This window comes from Juglans microcarpa x Juglans regia, chromosome 2D (genome assembly GCF_004785595.1).
Source record: "Juglans microcarpa x Juglans regia isolate MS1-56 chromosome 2D, Jm3101_v1.0, whole genome shotgun sequence".
In the NCBI taxonomy this organism is placed as follows: Eukaryota; Viridiplantae; Streptophyta; class Magnoliopsida; order Fagales; family Juglandaceae; genus Juglans; species Juglans microcarpa x Juglans regia.
In genome coordinates, this window is record NC_054596.1 from 11079902 (window position 1) to 11096620 (window position 16719).

At 37.5% G+C, this 16719-nt stretch overlaps 2 protein-coding genes across 2 annotated transcripts in view; both read left to right on the forward strand.

Moving 5' to 3' along the window:
* The window catches only part of LOC121248112 (beta-galactosidase 10-like), a 28814-nt gene extending 19970 nt beyond the window's left edge, over positions 1–8844 (forward strand). Inside the window, 6 exon segments of the mRNA XM_041146470.1 lie at positions 2169–2278; positions 3143–3250; positions 6021–6131; positions 6255–6466; positions 7448–7784; positions 8515–8844. Of these exon segments, the coding sequence (XP_041002404.1) occupies positions 2169–2278; positions 3143–3250; positions 6021–6131; positions 6255–6466; positions 7448–7784; positions 8515–8625 (989 nt within the window). The 3' untranslated portion in view covers positions 8626–8844.
* A 562-nt stretch (positions 8845–9406) lies between these two features.
* Positions 9407–16473, forward strand: LOC121248114. Its single transcript, XM_041146472.1, has 10 exons — positions 9407–9960; positions 10230–10327; positions 10418–10463; positions 11132–11214; positions 11321–11385; positions 11567–11628; positions 14736–14795; positions 15022–15054; positions 16019–16084; positions 16177–16473. The coding sequence occupies exons 1-10, from the start codon at positions 9508–9510 to the stop codon at positions 16222–16224; spliced, it is 1014 nt and encodes a 337-aa protein (XP_041002406.1). The 5' UTR covers positions 9407–9507; the 3' UTR covers positions 16225–16473.
* Positions 16474–16719: the final 246 nt, after the last annotated feature.

Here is a 16719-nt window from a genome sequence, read left to right on the forward strand (position 1 = left end):
TAATCTGAAGAGGAGTCATCTGTAACGGAGATGAACTACCCACCTCCTCCTCATAAACAGCTACTTCGAGCTGTGGGTCCGAGACCATCCTATCCTGCTCTACCATTTCAGGCCGTTCAAACTCAACCTGCCTGCTTCCTTCTAAATTCAAAAACTGTTTCAGTAAACAATTACCCCCTTCCACCATCCTCGTGTGAGTGACCATAGAGGTCAAAACCTCATTTTGTCCCTCAGTAGCCTCAACAATTTCCCCTACCTCCATTTCCAGAACATGGTGGACCAACACTAACTCACCCGAGGCTTCATCTATGTCTATCGACTCTTTCTGTGCCAGTGGTGGAAGCACCTATGCTATTATTGGCTCCGTTACATTGTCGCTGGACTGAGTCGAAGCTGCCTTGCCTTTGCTCGCAAGAAATTCGTCTGTACAGGAGCCGAGACGATGGGAGCTGAGCTAACGGCAAATCTGCTTAAGTTCACCCCTCCAAGCTTCACAAACCCTGCTTCCAGCGGCTGTGCTTCCGTCGAAGCTTCGAGGGCCTTCGATGTCACCGTCTGAGGCTTCGCCGATGACGGTGGCACTGACCCACCCGCCTCTGAGTCTGCCCCGAACTGCGACTTCTTCCTCCACGCCAAACCTTTCAGCTGATTGAGCTTGGGCTCGATATTCTGTTTAGACTGGGCCTTTCCTTTAAGCCCCCGTTCCTGGCCCACACCCGATGCCTCAATCCCCCTCTTCATAAGATTAGACTCCGGCCCACTCCCCAGGCCTAAACTCGACCCCATGGCTTCTTTACCCAATACGCACCATATCATCCCTTTGACTTTAACGGCCATCTCTTCCAAAGCAGCCTGCATATCCCGCAAATCCTTCAAAACAGTTACATCATTTTGCCCAGACACGCCTCTGTACACCTACCAAAATAGGAACTTCACTTGCTCTATTCAGGTCTGCCGAAGCAAAATTTCTCATGTCTCGAGGTGTCTGCACAACCTCCATGTATGATCGAGCCAACGGGAGTGTTACTGTCGACGAAGATGGTGTAGACCTCTCCACTGAGCACCTTTGTTACCCACCTCCCTCACGGCCACCCCAAGCTTCCTCCACCCCATTCCATCCCTTTCCCTAGGGATAGAGATGAAACTCCAATGCCCTCCTCCACTATACTCCACCAGGCCAAGAAACTGCCACGTAAGTTGGAGCCCTTCTGCGCGATGTACCCTCTGTTTCCATCCCTATAAGCAAAGTAATACTTCTTTCTCCCATGCTTAGAACATTCCTCCAGAGCCCTTAAGACCCAGTGTGCTGTGTCCCAACCCAACCTCAAAGTTTGCGATCCTTTCCAACCCCTCTCAGTGATAAGCACTTCACGCCCCTTTGCCCGTATCTCGAACACCTTCGATTCGATTGCTAAACTTCTCATGGAAGACATATGTTTCCAAGGTTGCAATAGACACCCCACCTTCAAGAGCCCACAACCACCATGGACTACATGAACTTACTGAAGGAAATATTGTGTACGGAGAGAAAAACTTGAGGGAGAAATGGCTCCGTGTGTAAGAACTAACGATGAGAAGTTTAGCAAAATCAGCTGCAATTGTCCACCCAGGCAGTTGAGTTCTCTAATCTGAGCTAGAGTGGAATGAATTCATTATGAACCCTTAGCTTGGTATAAATTATGCTTGCTGCTTATGTAAATTTTGAATGTTTGGATAGCATTCTAGACTGTGATGCTACATTTGAAATTAATCTCAATTCATGATTTCTCTTGAATGCTAAGTGAAGGTTTCTTTCAAAGAGGATGTATCATTAGAAAAGATACATAGCATGTGTGTGTGTCTCATGTTTATTTTCTGTTTTTGGTACATCACTGCAAATTTTTGAATGCAAGTGTTTTACTACTTCAGTCAAGTTTGCTATCTCCGTTACTGTTCTTTTAGTACATGCTGCTTATCTACTAGACTTTTATTTCCTCAATTTTCCCCTTCTTGTTATCGAATATTATTCTATTGATTCAACCATCATTTTACATGCATTCTTGTAAGTGCATAAAGTTTGTTATTGATCCAGACTGTTGTCATCATATCTATATTAAAAACAGTATTGTGATATATCTACTTTAAAAACTTGAGTTGTCTTGGTTTTGTTTATGCTTGGTGATCTTCAGCTAGCGCATCTGGAAATGGCACAAATCCACCTTTCAAATTTAAGAAACCTGTTTCTCTTAAGGCGGGGAAAAATGAAATTGCTCTGTTAAGCATGACTGTTGGTCTACAAGTGAGTTTCTCTTCTTTTGGAAGTGCTGATTGTTCTGACTGTAAGACACTAATTTTGTCTGGTGGTGCAATGGGAAAATAAACTGTTAGATGATGTTTATCCACAATCTGGCTCAAGGGCTTAGTTTTCAGTCACAATATGAGCTTCATTAGTTTGCTGATTTACAAGTAGAAGGTTTCTTTGTGTTTTGCTTTAGTCCATTAGCAAGTAAATGTAGTTGTTTGTTGTTTTTCACACACTTGTTGGAATCAAGGAATCCTGGCAGATATTTGCTTTTTAATTTCTATCCATCTATCTAGGGTCTTATCTCTCGTATGGATTGTCCCTATATTCATCTTCACATTGGAAAAAATAGTGGGTGACAGGATTTTCTTTTATAGCCTGTGATCCTTGATTGTTTCAAGACAATATTTCATTCTGTCGTTAGTTTTCAAATAAGTCAGAAAGCATATCTAGAGTCATGATGATGCATCAATTAAAATTTTGTTGGTGATGTTATGGAATCATATAATGTATCATATTTTTCTCAATTCCTTTTTGTTTGGTTTCCTTTAGTACTTGTTTTAGAAGAAATAACACTGCTGTTTTCAATGAATTTTTCCCACACTTTATTGATGCAATAAGAGCTGACTTATATACATAGCTAGGAAAAACTATTTACGGCAATGTACATCAATTTGCCTAAAACTATGCTGCAGTTACAGATTTGTTAAAGTCAATGCAGCAGTTACAAGAATATACAAAATTGATTTTGAATGATCTTGCTTGCTTGTAGGCTAGATGTGCTCTGTTTAATCATTGCCTTGATCCTTGCAATCTGTCTTTATACTAGAAACCCCTTATTGTTTTTGTTATTGTGATTAGAATGCAGGATCATTTTATGAATGGGTAGGAGCAGGACTAACAAGTGTCAAGATTGAGGGGTTCAATAATGGGACAGTTGACTTGTCATCAAATGCTTGGACCTACAAGGTACTTTTCTTCATTTTTTTGCCTACGAGTTTCTTGTACTGTTTTGTAGCTTCTTATTGCAAGGCTGTCAACTCTGACATAATATAGCAATATAATTTTCCTTGTTTATGCTTTCTAAAGTGTTGTACTTTTGTGTTCTCTCTCTCCCTCCCCCTCCCTTCACCATGTCTGAATGTTTCCGTTCATCGGGCCTGAGTTAATTCTTACTGGTGATTTCCTACATTTATGTATCATTTCTTCAATTTTCTTTGCACAAATGTTTTTTTTTTGTGGAGTGTAACTGTGTAAGGCCTTTGAGCTGTCAGCAGAGGCAGGTGTATCTGTTCTTAGAATCCTCGAGAGAAGCAGAGGGATGATGAGGTTAGTTTCTTTGGGCAGAATCAGTGTAGGGTGGCCAGCGGATGGAAGCTTTGCCATAGGCGGATGGGAGGCTAGGTGTATCTAATGTATAGCCTTTATATTCTTGGGTAGAGCCTTTTTGACCATTTGAACTAGTTCCTCACCTCTAATTTCCCGCAAGATGTTGCGTTTGTATATATATTACTTAAGAAATAATTAGAGGGTCATTTTAACTATTTTTTTTTAATATATATAAGCAACAAATTTTATTAATGAGAATAGGCATAGCCCAAGTACACATGGAGTATACAAGAGTTTACACCTAGTTAAGAGGAAGGGATAGAAAAAAGAAAATCATGAAAATCTAGACTATTGCAATCTACAACATTCGCCCATAGGAACAAAGTTTTAACAAAGAACAATCTAATCTCCTCCAATGTTCGCTCCTTATCTTCAAAAGTCCGATCATTTTGTTCCTTCCATAGGCACCAAAGAATGCATATAGGCACCATCTTCCATACAGCTGTGATTTGTGGAATTTCGCCCAAATTCTTCCAACTGGCCAGGAACTCAACCACCATAGCAGGCATAACCCAAGCTACCTCCAATATTCTAAAGACATCATCCCATAGTCTTTTTTTTTTAATTATTAAGAAAGAATTTTTTTTACCGAAAAAAAAAACGATTTTTATAGCTCTATTTGTTCATTAATCATAGAAAGGATGACGAAACAAAGCTACTTTTATGTTAAGAGTTAATCACTACCAAACCTTGTATTGTCCCTATGAGGGTCTAAACAAGTGGGTTTCAGCTAGCTGAAGTTGAGGGCTGAGAAAGCAGTTCTGACTTGATCTTATGAACTTGGAAACCAATTATAATGTCATTTGTCAAAGGGTAACTTGTGAGCATCCTGCGATAAAGCTCGGAGGCTAAACCTGGCCTCCTAGCTTGCAGGTGGGTTGTTAAATTCCCACCCTTGCCCACATCAATAACTGGCCTGCACTTAGTAATGGGCAACAATTAGGAAAGAGCTTGAATAAGAAGCTAAACCTGTGCAAGCATGTGGTAGTAAAGAGCCTCAAAAAATAAATAATTAGCAGCAAATTAGGACTTGGTTTGATAAGTGTTATAGAATTATATCTGCGGTAGAATGAATTCTAGATCAGCTGGCCCATTTGGACGTACACAACTCAACTGAAAAACCAAGGGGTTTGTGTAAAAAGAAACCTTAAAAAAGAGACATTTTTTTAGTATAACAATACTGATTTCTAATTAAATAAAATCTCTGAATTAGAAACAAGTTACAGCAGCTGTGTTTTCTCTCCTCCATAGTCCACTTGTCCTAGGGCTTCTTTACATGTGTTAGAACGGGTTTGTTACCCTGGTGCAGAAACAAATACTTTACATGAAACTCTAGTTTCAGGTGTCTCACACTTGTTGGAACAGGAACAGCCATTTTGTATCACTTGGCTATTTGAAACACCATTCTAGCATGAAAAATGACGACTCTTTCTTGAACTGTATCATAAACAGATCTTCCCCTCCACATGCACCTACACGTCTTCATTGACGTTGTTTATCAACCGGAAGGCCAAGAGCTAACTATTGTTAGTTGACTGAAACATCATTTGATAAACAAAGCAGTTGAGAGATAAAATCATCATTTCGTGAAGAAACTCACATAGCCAAATGACAGCCATCCCACAGCAATGAACCTCTTTCTCATTTGACGTGCTGATCTCTCTTCACAGTGCTTCTTGTGTTTCAAAGATTTATGCCTTGCAGATATTGATCCCAATGCTTTTCTGTAACACGAGAAACAACTGAAGGCACTGCGATTGATTGAGCCATAATGTATAGGAAAATTAAATTTATTTAGAAGAAAATGAGTTTAATTGCCAGTACTGTAGATTGAACAAGCTACTTGACTTTCCGCTCTAAAAGCTTGTTTTGGTTCAATCACGAACTGAATTGAGCCAACCTCATACATAATTTCAAGACCCTAGTCAAATTGATCTGAGTATTTGGTCTCATTTAACTTCAATATCTTCCCTGGCTATAAAGAGCATATTAAGTATTGCATGTGTTCTTTGTGGAGCCAATCAACTAAAGATGCTCCCCTTTACTGTTCCAGAATTCTATGTGCTAACGTGGTTTTTAATTAAGACAAAAGACCCAGCCAAAAAGCTCGGAAGATTCTCTGCTGAGTTCAAGCTCAACCATTTGTTTTCATCAGCTGACCTAACTTCAAAAATAGATGCTCACATTAGTTTGGCTTGTTTTCTCCCCTGCTAGCTAGAAGTCAAGCAGTGCCTGAAACTTTAGTGGGGCTACATAATCAGATAAGATAGATTGAATGACAATAATCTGTCATAGAATTTATTTTTAAAAAGTTTTTGAAAGGTTTACTTCCTTTTTCTTCTTTTCCCAGATTGGATTGCAAGGAGAACACTTGGGATTATACAAGTCTGATGGTATGGATAATATAAATTGGTTATCAACACCAGAACCACCAAAAGAACAGCCTTTGACATGGTACAAGGTAAAAACTTGGAGAAATCATTTCCATCTGTGCATCTGTAGGAAGCACACATCTTTTTTTATTTGGATACCAGTATATGATGGACAAATCATATTTATCTTTTGGGATTCCTCATCTGTGCAGGCTATTGTGGATGCTCCACCGGGGGATGAACCTATTGGGCTGGATATGATACATATGGGGAAAGGTCTAGCTTGGTTGAATGGAGAAGAAATTGGAAGATACTGGCCTTGGAAAAGCTCTGTACATGATAAGTGTGTTAAAGAATGTGATTACAGGGGTAAATTTATGCCGGACAAGTGCTTCACTGGATGCGGAGAACCAACACAAAGATGGTAAGGAAAAATTGATTTGCCACAAAAAAGGAGTTATGAATCTGCGTGATCTTTCTTCTTTCCTTTCCACTGCAGCCTAACTACAATCTCTATGGATTTGTGTGAACGTGCTTGACTGGCTAGCATAGTTTGTAGAGAAATGCTCGTACCGCACTGACATTATGCATATAAATCTACCTATCAAAAGAAAAAAAGTTATGCATATAAACTTATTGCTAATGATCACTTAATTATTATAGTGAAATTTAGATCATTCACGCGTTCTACATTTGCAAAGAATCAAGAAATCAAGATTCCAATTTTGTGGAAAAGGCTTCTGAGTCAACAGTTATGATTTTATGTATGGACAATTCCTCAATGTCTTGTTCATTCGCAACAAAATAATTTATGTGGCAGTTAAAAAAATATGCTTTTGTGGAGAGAGATGCTTCTTTAATAAATTATCACAGATTTTGAAAAGGCAAACAAAAAAAATACTAAACCGGTTAGCACTTGGGCTTGCCGTTTGGCTTTGAAGGCCCTTCCTGCATGTCCAAAGTGATATTTCAAGACCTTAAAAACTTTATTACCTGCCATGGATACTGAGGTTACTTATTTGGCTCTTTATATGAGCTCTATGAAGTTCATGATTTTTCTTTCTCCCATGGTTCTTCAGAAAACCTGAAAATTAAGTTTCTCGGTGTGATGGATACTTTGATTTTTCAGTATGATCACTAATAATATATACCTTAATTTTTTTATGGGAATATGCACTGGCTATTCATCTTGAAAGTACTTTTTGTTTCATCAGTTTCTTGGTACTTATTTGAGGACTTACTACATCATTATCTTCATGTAAAACTTGATCGATTATAGGTTTTACTTGAGGCCCCGTTGAGGGTGGCAATGATAGCATTCCATGCATCTGTTTTCACTAGAAATAAATTGTGATAGGAGGGAAAAGCTTACCCTGTTGTCGTGGAATACATAATGTATGAGCAGGTACCACATTCCACGCTCTTGGTTCAAGCCATCTGGAAACATTCTGGTGATCTTTGAGGAGAAAGGTGGAGATCCAACAAAAATCAGTTTCTCGAGACGGAAAACCTCAGGTGTATGTGCTGTTGTTGCTGAGGATTACCCTTCCTTTGAACTCGAACCCGAGCATGAAAATGGAAATGTAAGCACCAAAAACAACGCGGCCATCTTTTTGAATTGCCCCAAGAATACTCGAATATCCACTGTAAAATTTGCCAGCTTTGGAACTCCTACTGGAACTTGTGGGTCTTACAGTAGAGGAGAGTGCCATGATCCTAAATCCATTTCTGTTGTTGAAAAGGTAACTATTTCTGTCTCATCTTGTGTTTCAATTTCAGTAGTTGGCGCAAAAATTAGTCATCCTTTTCTTTGTACTTTTTGTCTGGTGATCATCTTGCCGGGACAAGTTCATGATACTCCTATTGTCTCTGCAAACGAATTTCTCACAACAGTATGTCCCAATTCACAAGTCCCATCGTAGATGAAATATATTTTACATCTCAATGTATATAATATATATATAGGAACTTAAACATGTATTCGGAAGTATGCCTATTTAAGGAAATCGCATTTTGCATCCCCGAACACCATTCCTTCTGTAATACGAACTCTAAACTACCACTTGCCGATTAACATGCTAAACTATCAACTTTTGACAATAACTGTCAATATTGTATCATAGGTTACTTCAAAATCTTAACCAAGAGTATAAATTGCTGAACTTTAGAAGTCTAGTGTGAAAATTGACAATTTTAGCGGTTTAAGGTTCAAATCGAAGTAAAAATTGTAGTAGTTTGCGATGTAAAATGTGATTTTCCATTTTTATTACATCTTAGACAAAACTGTTTTCATCCCACGATGTTTCTCAGCATCAAGAATCAATTTAGAAAATTGCACGAATAAATTTCAGCCCTATTATCATAAATAGAATCGACATGTATGCATCTGAGAAATATTTATTAGTCGTATCGTCTTCATAAGGATCTCAATTTATCACTATGATTCCCTAATATGCTTCAACGTGATTGCAGATGTGCCTGAACAAAAACGAATGTGCCATAGAACTAATAGAGGAGAATTTCAGTAAAGGTTTTTGTCCTGATGCAACTAAGAAACTCGCGGTGGAAGCAGTGTGCAGCTGAAACTAACAATTCATTCTAGTGGAGAGATTCAAATACGTGATATTGTTTTTGCCTACATTACCAGTGAGGCTTTTATATTTATTTTTGTAATTTTTTTTCCCTTTCACCATTGTTTGAAAACTGTAGTAGAAAAGACACTGGCCTTTCATTATTTTTGTTCATCTGTCAAGACAGGTGTTTAAGCCAAGTTTCTAGCAATATAAAAAGTATTTAATAATATTTTCGAGAGATTTTTAAGGTATTCTTAAATAATTAAATCTATATCTTTCTATTAGTTTCAATTTTTGAGATAAATGATGATTTTACATAGTATCAGAGTAGAGATCTTAAGTTCGTATCTTTACTTTACACTTTACTTATTTAATTAGATATTCCACGTGAGTTAACTTATTGAGGAGGAGTATTAAAAAATACTCCTATTTAAGTTGTGATTTCAAAATCCTTGAAGTGCTTATAAAGTTTTCCATCCAACTTCTATTTTATTTTATTGATATGGTACTATTCATAAATTTTGGATTAGCTCTCATCTTTTCAAGAAAAAAATGTTAAACCGATGATAGACAATATCACCCCATCAAAGTTCACAAGCATACAAGTACTTAAAAAAAAGGTTCACAAGCATATAAAATTAGGAACAAAATAAGAAAAAATAAATTAATATTAATTATACATTTTTTTATCATAAATTTATCCCATTCGTGGGGAAAATATACATATTAATTATAAATTAATATCATTAAGACCAGTTATTTAGCTGTAATAAAAACTAATATATACATATAAACCAACCCGAGATTCCGAGCCACCAACTCGTGGGGTAAAAGAGAGACATTCCAAAGCAGCCAACACTCGCACACTGAAGCATCTCCGCATTAGTCAGCCATGTCCTGCTCAATCTCCACAACGCCATCAGCACCCTCCTCAAACTTCTCCTTCTTCTCCTTCCACCACCCATCACTCCCTCCTTTCCCAACATCAACCTCTTTTCCCATCCCAAATCCAAGCTCCACCGCCACACTACGCCTCACTCTCTGCCGCGCCGCCAAGTCCCAGACCGGACCGCTCAAGAAACCACCGGCCAATAAGAAGAAGAAAAAGAGTAAGGGCGGTGGCAGTGGTTCCGAGGCTTCGAATTTCGGAGAAGTTGAAGTCGTCCACGATTTGGGTGGCGATAATGGTGATGCTGGTGAAGACGTCGAGGAATATTTGGGCTCTGATGAGCGGTCTTTGCCGTTTCAACAGATGCCTTTGCCGAAACCGCCAGCTGGGTTTGTGGTCGATGATCATGGGAGACTTGTGATGGCTTCGGCTCCAGCGAAGCGAATTGCCACCATTGTGAGTTTCTCCTTGCTTCGTAAAGACGGGCTAGGTGAACATTTGAAAATTGATACAAAACTGAAATTTTTTCCCAATGTTGTTCTTGTTTCAATCAATAAAAAGGGAAAAACTGGTTATAAATTGAAGTTACTTTTTTTACCAAAGGGGTTCCAACTAGTAATTAGAAGCATTGGTTTCCCCCCTCTTAGTTCAATAGATGGACTACCATGGCTCTGTTGGTCTTTGGATAAAAAAAAATGTGAAGTTTCTAAAGAATTCATGGACAGGTTGATCCAATGAATAATCTTCCATTAGAGTGCGTTGTGAGGAGAGTGTTCAAAAGTTCTCAAGGGGATGAATGCATGCTGCTCTGCCCAGTTGACACGTAAGAAATGCTGCTTCTGTGTGTGTAATATGTCCCCCAGTATATCCCAAGTTATATCTTTGAAATTTAATAGATGGATGCTTTCTGCAGGCCTGTACAGATATTGAAGAGCACGAACATTGATGGGTGGTCAGCTGTATGTTTATTCTTCTACCTTAAAATTTTTTAGTTCGGTTCTGATTTATCCAGACTTGATCTGATGATTGATCTTCTACCTTAAAATATGTATATTTTGGGATGCTCCTGTTGCGGAAAAGATGTAGTGGAGAGATGCTAAACTAAAATGAGTAATTTGAGCATAAATTAACACTATCGGGAGTAATGAATAAAGATATATAAAATCAGGGAGGGGGAAAAGAAAATGTGAATTCCGAGATGATAAAATGACTGCAAAGAATACTTGTGACTAACCCTGATTAGCTGATAAGAATTTACAGTGCACTCCAATTTAATTGGGATTAAGGGGCAGTTAAGTTTGGCATTGAAAATGGTTAAATAATTAAAAATTGATGGATAGTGAAGATGTAGGTGATAAATAAAGGGGGCACTGTATGATGAGGAAATCAGATGATTGCAATTTTTTTTCTATAATAAACTAGACCATTTTTTCTGAGCAACTATACCATTTTTTTTCATTTCTATGCATTGGTTCTCTATCAAAAGTTTCTTTACTTATATCGCTAATCAACCCAAATTTTTCCCTTGTTGTTTAGAATTAAGGTCTATTAAGTAATCCTTCATTGACTTCTCCATTAGTAAGCTTCACATTCCACATCCTTATAATCACTATCTTCTGCATTTTAGGTCAATGATGAAGAAGTTGAGTCCATTCTTCCATCTGCTGCTTATGCTCTTTCCAAGATACACATGCATCTTGTACATAGTGGGTATGGTGGTAGAGATTTGCTTATTTGGGACTTTAATGATATCAGTTTGTTTTGTTTATCCTAAATGTGTTGGCGTCATTTAGTTCTTTATTTTTTATCCTATCAGATTTTGTTATACAGCACGAGGAGGGTTTTGCTACTCCGAAGATGACATATTTGATTTCCGTACAGGCAATAGCCCTCTCTTTCTAAACTAATTCATGCTTCTTGAATCATATAAGTGGGCTTTTTTCTTTGTTTATTTATCAACCCCCAGCCCACTCCCCATCTGTCTGTGTAAGATCATCTCCTACCCAAGTAAAGGTCTCTTCGTGTGGCAAACTTTGACCATAGGTTGCTTACTATTTTGCAGATGATGGACAAGATGTGGATGGCTTGCCAACTGAAGGTGTAGAAATCACATGCTTCCATTTGGTAATGTCATAGCCACCTATTCTTTGAACAATTAATATCATACGAAATTGATGTATTTATGGTATGTGGAAAATATGAAAGTTGCTGCAAACTGACTTGTAAATGTGCATGTACCTTTATAGAAAGACCTAATTGTTACCATATCAAATTCTTTCATATCTAACAGTTATCTTCTTCAATAAAATATACATAAATGATTGATGAAGGAACCGATAAAAAAATTACATAATTGGACAGTGAAGTAATTCTTGTTCTGGATTGGAGCTTAGATACCATTAATGTCTTAATCTAAAACACTTGGATAACTTCAAGTAGCAATTCCAGCAATCAGCATTCTTCAAGTTTCAACATTCTTTAAGCTTGATACATCGACTACTACCCTTACTCAGTCTACAAGCTTTAATTTCTTTCATCCACTGTTCCCAACCATACAATCACATGTTTTCAGAACCTAAAACCATATCAACAGTTGGCAGCTCCTAAATCTGTCCCGCATCTGCATTTTGGTGTCAAAAGGGATCAATCTATTCCAAAGATTAAGAGCTATGATTCTTTAAAATAAAATTTTTGCTTTCTCGGCAGTGATACTTTTGATAGTCATATATTACGTAGTTTTATAGCATTTTGATACCATTCTATTTAAAGGGTTTGCAATGTCTATAATGGGGGCGCATTACACGGGTCTGGAGTTTAACCGAGTAAAAGACATGTTGCATTTGCACGGTTTTTGGAGTTCCATGTCACCAAAAAAAGGGATGGTTTGAGAATCTCGTAGACAGGAATGCTTTTATATAAATTTCTATGAATCATGATACTTAAAAACTCTGGACTCTCAGTGTTTGAGACTTATCAGACATGGCCAGATCAGTGTTTGACAACTTACAAGAACTCAAATTTGATACATGGTTTGGATACGGTCGCTACACGAGTTACAGTTACTAATTAAAGTGGAGAAAAAAGTAAAAAGAAAAAAAGATATTTCCCATGCTCTCTGTTTCTTTTGTTTCTCTTTTTGCTTACCCAAAAAACAGTTTTTATTTATTACCCCATTATCACTCATGGGTAATTGGTAATGGGATTGAGTCTTTGCTATCTGTTATTGCATTTTAATTATTCTTAGGAATGATTTTAATTTTTTTTAACCCCTTGGGGTTGGCTCAAGTGGTAAGAGCTTTGGTTTTAGTGGTATGCCCCCTCCAGGTCTAAGGTTTGAACCTTTAGGTGCAAGTAATTAATAGAGGTCATCGGATTGGGGGAATTTCCCTGAATTACCCTAGGTGCTCCTGCAGGAAACTCCTTGTTGAGAGTTTGTACACTGAGATAATCTTTAAACCGGTCCGTCTGTCCTCTACTTAAAAACAGCCCACCAATAAGTGAGGGTCACGTAAGCGGTCCATTGGAACACCAATGTGACTGCATTGTAGGAGATAGTCTTGCATCCCTCCCAGTTTGCGTCGCAAACCCTCATCTGAGTCATCTCCTTCGTTCGCAAACCCCTCATCTTTGTGAGCCAATGAATGGAGGCATCTGCACCCCATTCTCCTGAACCGGAAACACCCTTTGATTCAGAGTCCCAAACGACTTTCTGCTGCAACTCTGCAAACCCACCTATGAAGATAACAGCAAGTCATTGGCTCGAAAGGCTGTGTCTTTTGTTTTGTTTACTGTAACAGGTGGTGTCGCTCTGAGTGCTCTTGATGATCTTGCTATTTATCATAGCTGTAGCAGGCATGTAGCCTTGTATTCAGTTGTGTTCTAGTGTATAAGACTCTAGGAATTTGCTTCAATTAAATGGGTAACATGAAAGTTGTCATGGTTTCGGTAGATATTTTAGGTAAAATGTTTATAATGCGAATGATTTGTTTCTGCTCATAAATTTAGAGATCTGAAGCCCAGAAAAAGCTTACTATTCATGAATTTTTTGTTTATTCTTCTGTCGATTACGTATGTTTCAGGACGATGAACAAAGACCGAGAAACTCACTAACAAATCCAGAATACAAACCACAACACCCAAAATCGAGAGTCAATTTTCTTTCTTTCTTGTATTTACTTTAAAACTATGACCCCAACCCCAAAATCGAAAAATTCAATTTTTTACAGCAGGCGGTGTCCAATAATAATTGTGGGGAATCTCCTCAGGAGGGAACTTTCATGTGATGATCCTCATTTCTGAAGCAGATGTCTAGATAGATAGATAGAAACCTGCTCTCATTTCTTCAATGGAACCTCCTCAGAAGGGAACTGTGGAAGAAAGAGAAAGTTATCTATGGATTTCGGTGAAAAGTAGAAGAACAAAGAAGCTGGTAAAAGTGGTGCGAATGGGACATGGTGTTCTTGGATGGTGAAATTCTGAATGAGGGGCCAACTTTCAATCGATTTCTAAATGAGGGGCGATGTGAAGATGTGTTCATTATACAGTGTAATGAGCCTATTGTGATTTGTGTAGAATTCCTGACGTGGCGAAATATTATTGGAGGCTGTTAAAGGCTTACTTTCGGATGGACCGTTGCAAAGCGGCTTCCTTGTACACCTCTGAGATTAGTTGAGACTTTGTTCCAAACACCTGGTACCAACCAAAATTTTTTTTTTTTTAAATGTTTTCATACTTTTTCCCATTTCCCACAACAAATAAAAGTTTATTAATTGCATACACTTCAACGACATAAACATTCTTTGTAAAAATTCCCTAGATTGCAAAGAAAGGTGAGATCATATTTGAAAATGTGGTTCAAATTAAGAGTGAACAAAAAGTTTAACTAGACAAATATGTAATATATTCATTTTTTTGAAAACTTTAATCTATTTTGAGACAGTAGATAGAAAACACAATCTATTGTGGGGTAGCGGGAGTATATTTCAATTAGTTGATTTTTTAACTTATCTTGATTTTTGAAGATTTTTCATATCACTGTATTTGTGTCTTATTGTACTCATAACCATGCTAGTATGGGTGTTTCATTTATATTTTTACTTGTATGTGATGCTTGTCAATCTGTTGTTACAAGCTTAACTGGTTATTCCACTGCTTATGTATCAAAAATTAAAATATATAAAAAAAACTGGTTATTCCACTTCTGCTTTTAATCTATAGTTCTTTTGTTGCAGGATGGTGCGCAATACATGATTTACACACCATCTGATCCGCTTCTTTTTGTTGCTGTAAAGGTACTTTCTAGATTTTATTATGCCTGTCAATGGAATAGTGCTGTTGACCTACACAAGATGAACCTCCAATCAAATTTGATTGATCTGATTGTGTCTCTTATTTTCCTAGAGAGAGAGAGAGAGGAAAAAACTTGGAAATATACTCTGCCAAAATTTTGAACGTGGGGTGGGGGGGAGGTGCATGAGTTGAAACAAAATTAAAACATGTTGAATTTTCTTTGTGCAGAATCACAATGGAGTATTGCAAATTGTGGATGATGTAAGCATTCTCATTCTTTTTTCTTCAGCTAGTAATAAGCAATGTCATTCATTTCGTGAGGAACATTGTTTAGCTGCAGTAGAGCTTTTCTGTTAGAGTTTAACCATTGTCACTTGCATAGGGATTATAGTAGTTATATTATTCATCATATTATCACTTCTGATAATATAATTCTTTTTCTATTCTTGGTCCTCCAAAATATTACGTCTGTACCCTTTATGTTGTTACCATAGGGATTTTGGGCATGCCCTGGTTTCCCTTCTAGATTAATTAAAATTTTGAGATCATAATAACTAGAGGTCGCTAACGTAAAATCAATGAATTTGAATTGAAGAAGCTTTTACACATTTATCAGCATTAAAGAGATTAGTTATGGCAGGTGATAGTTATCACAGTCCACTTAAAGGAATGCATAAGGTAATCATTCTGGTCACTCAGACGTCTGCAGATATTTTGACGTCTGATGTTTGTTGGCCTAGTAAGACTAAAATGGGTTAGCTCATTTCTAGATTTTATTTTGGATTTGGGCCTTCATATTGCTTGTGATAGTGTATGTGTAACATTCTTGGCCCCCAGATCAACTATCTGAAGAGAAGGTTTTGGATCTTCAGGGTTTGACTAACTGAGTTCTGGAGATCTGTGGATGACACCGTATCTATGCACATGGGTGTTTGTGTATCTTTGATTACTTTGGATGTTCTGTTGTTTGGTCCCAGTAAACATTTGTAAAGTACATGTTTGTGTTAATGCTTTTTTTTTTTTTTTTATCGATTAGTTAAAAACGCACCTAGTGGTTGATGAACCTATAACCTCACCTCCATCCCATTCTTGTGGGAGAAAAAGTACCATTTGCGCTTGTCTCTGAGCTATAGCTGATTTTTAAGTATTCACACAAGGTCTTGAAGAACTGGGAATTAGTTGGCGTTGGCTCTTACATACATGCTGATCATATTCTTTGAAACAGGATCTCCTTGAGGACCCTCCCATCATAAGTGCAGTAGACGAGGAGACGGAATTTAATGCGTTGGTGGTATGTCACGGCCTCTCTTGCAGTAAATATCATTGTTTTCATAATTTTACTGGGCTAAATGGTTGTTTTGGCTTGTTTATCATGTTTTGCAGGAGGAAGAGGCGGCTCTTCTTGAGTCATTGAAATTAGGGGAAGAATGACCAGATGTATCAAGTCATGTCAGAAGTTTTGTAGAAAGTCTTGTGGTTGTTTTCCTTGTGTAAATATATTACAAGTTTAGTCTGCATGTTTAATGTGCTGAAGCTTGTAGGACGTGTCTGCATTGTCGGGTTTGGTTTATTAAAGATTTTTTTTTTTTTTGGATTTTCATAAATTTCTTTAAAGAGTTCTGGATACTTGGTGGATATATAGGATCATTATGATTGTTCATAATGCATTTTTAACTAAAATGGCATTTTAGTAGGATCATAATTCATTTATTTTTACCATTTACACAAAGAAATGAAACGATCGAGACAATAATTAAGTGCATGCGTTCAGCCATGGTCCAAAATATTGGATTCAATTAAAATTGGGTCATCTTGATCCAACTAATTACTAACACAAACATTTGTTTGATCGATCGATGAACCTCGACTGTTGTTTTTTTGAAAAACAACCTCAGTATCTGTATGTCATTCAAACTCAGACATTAC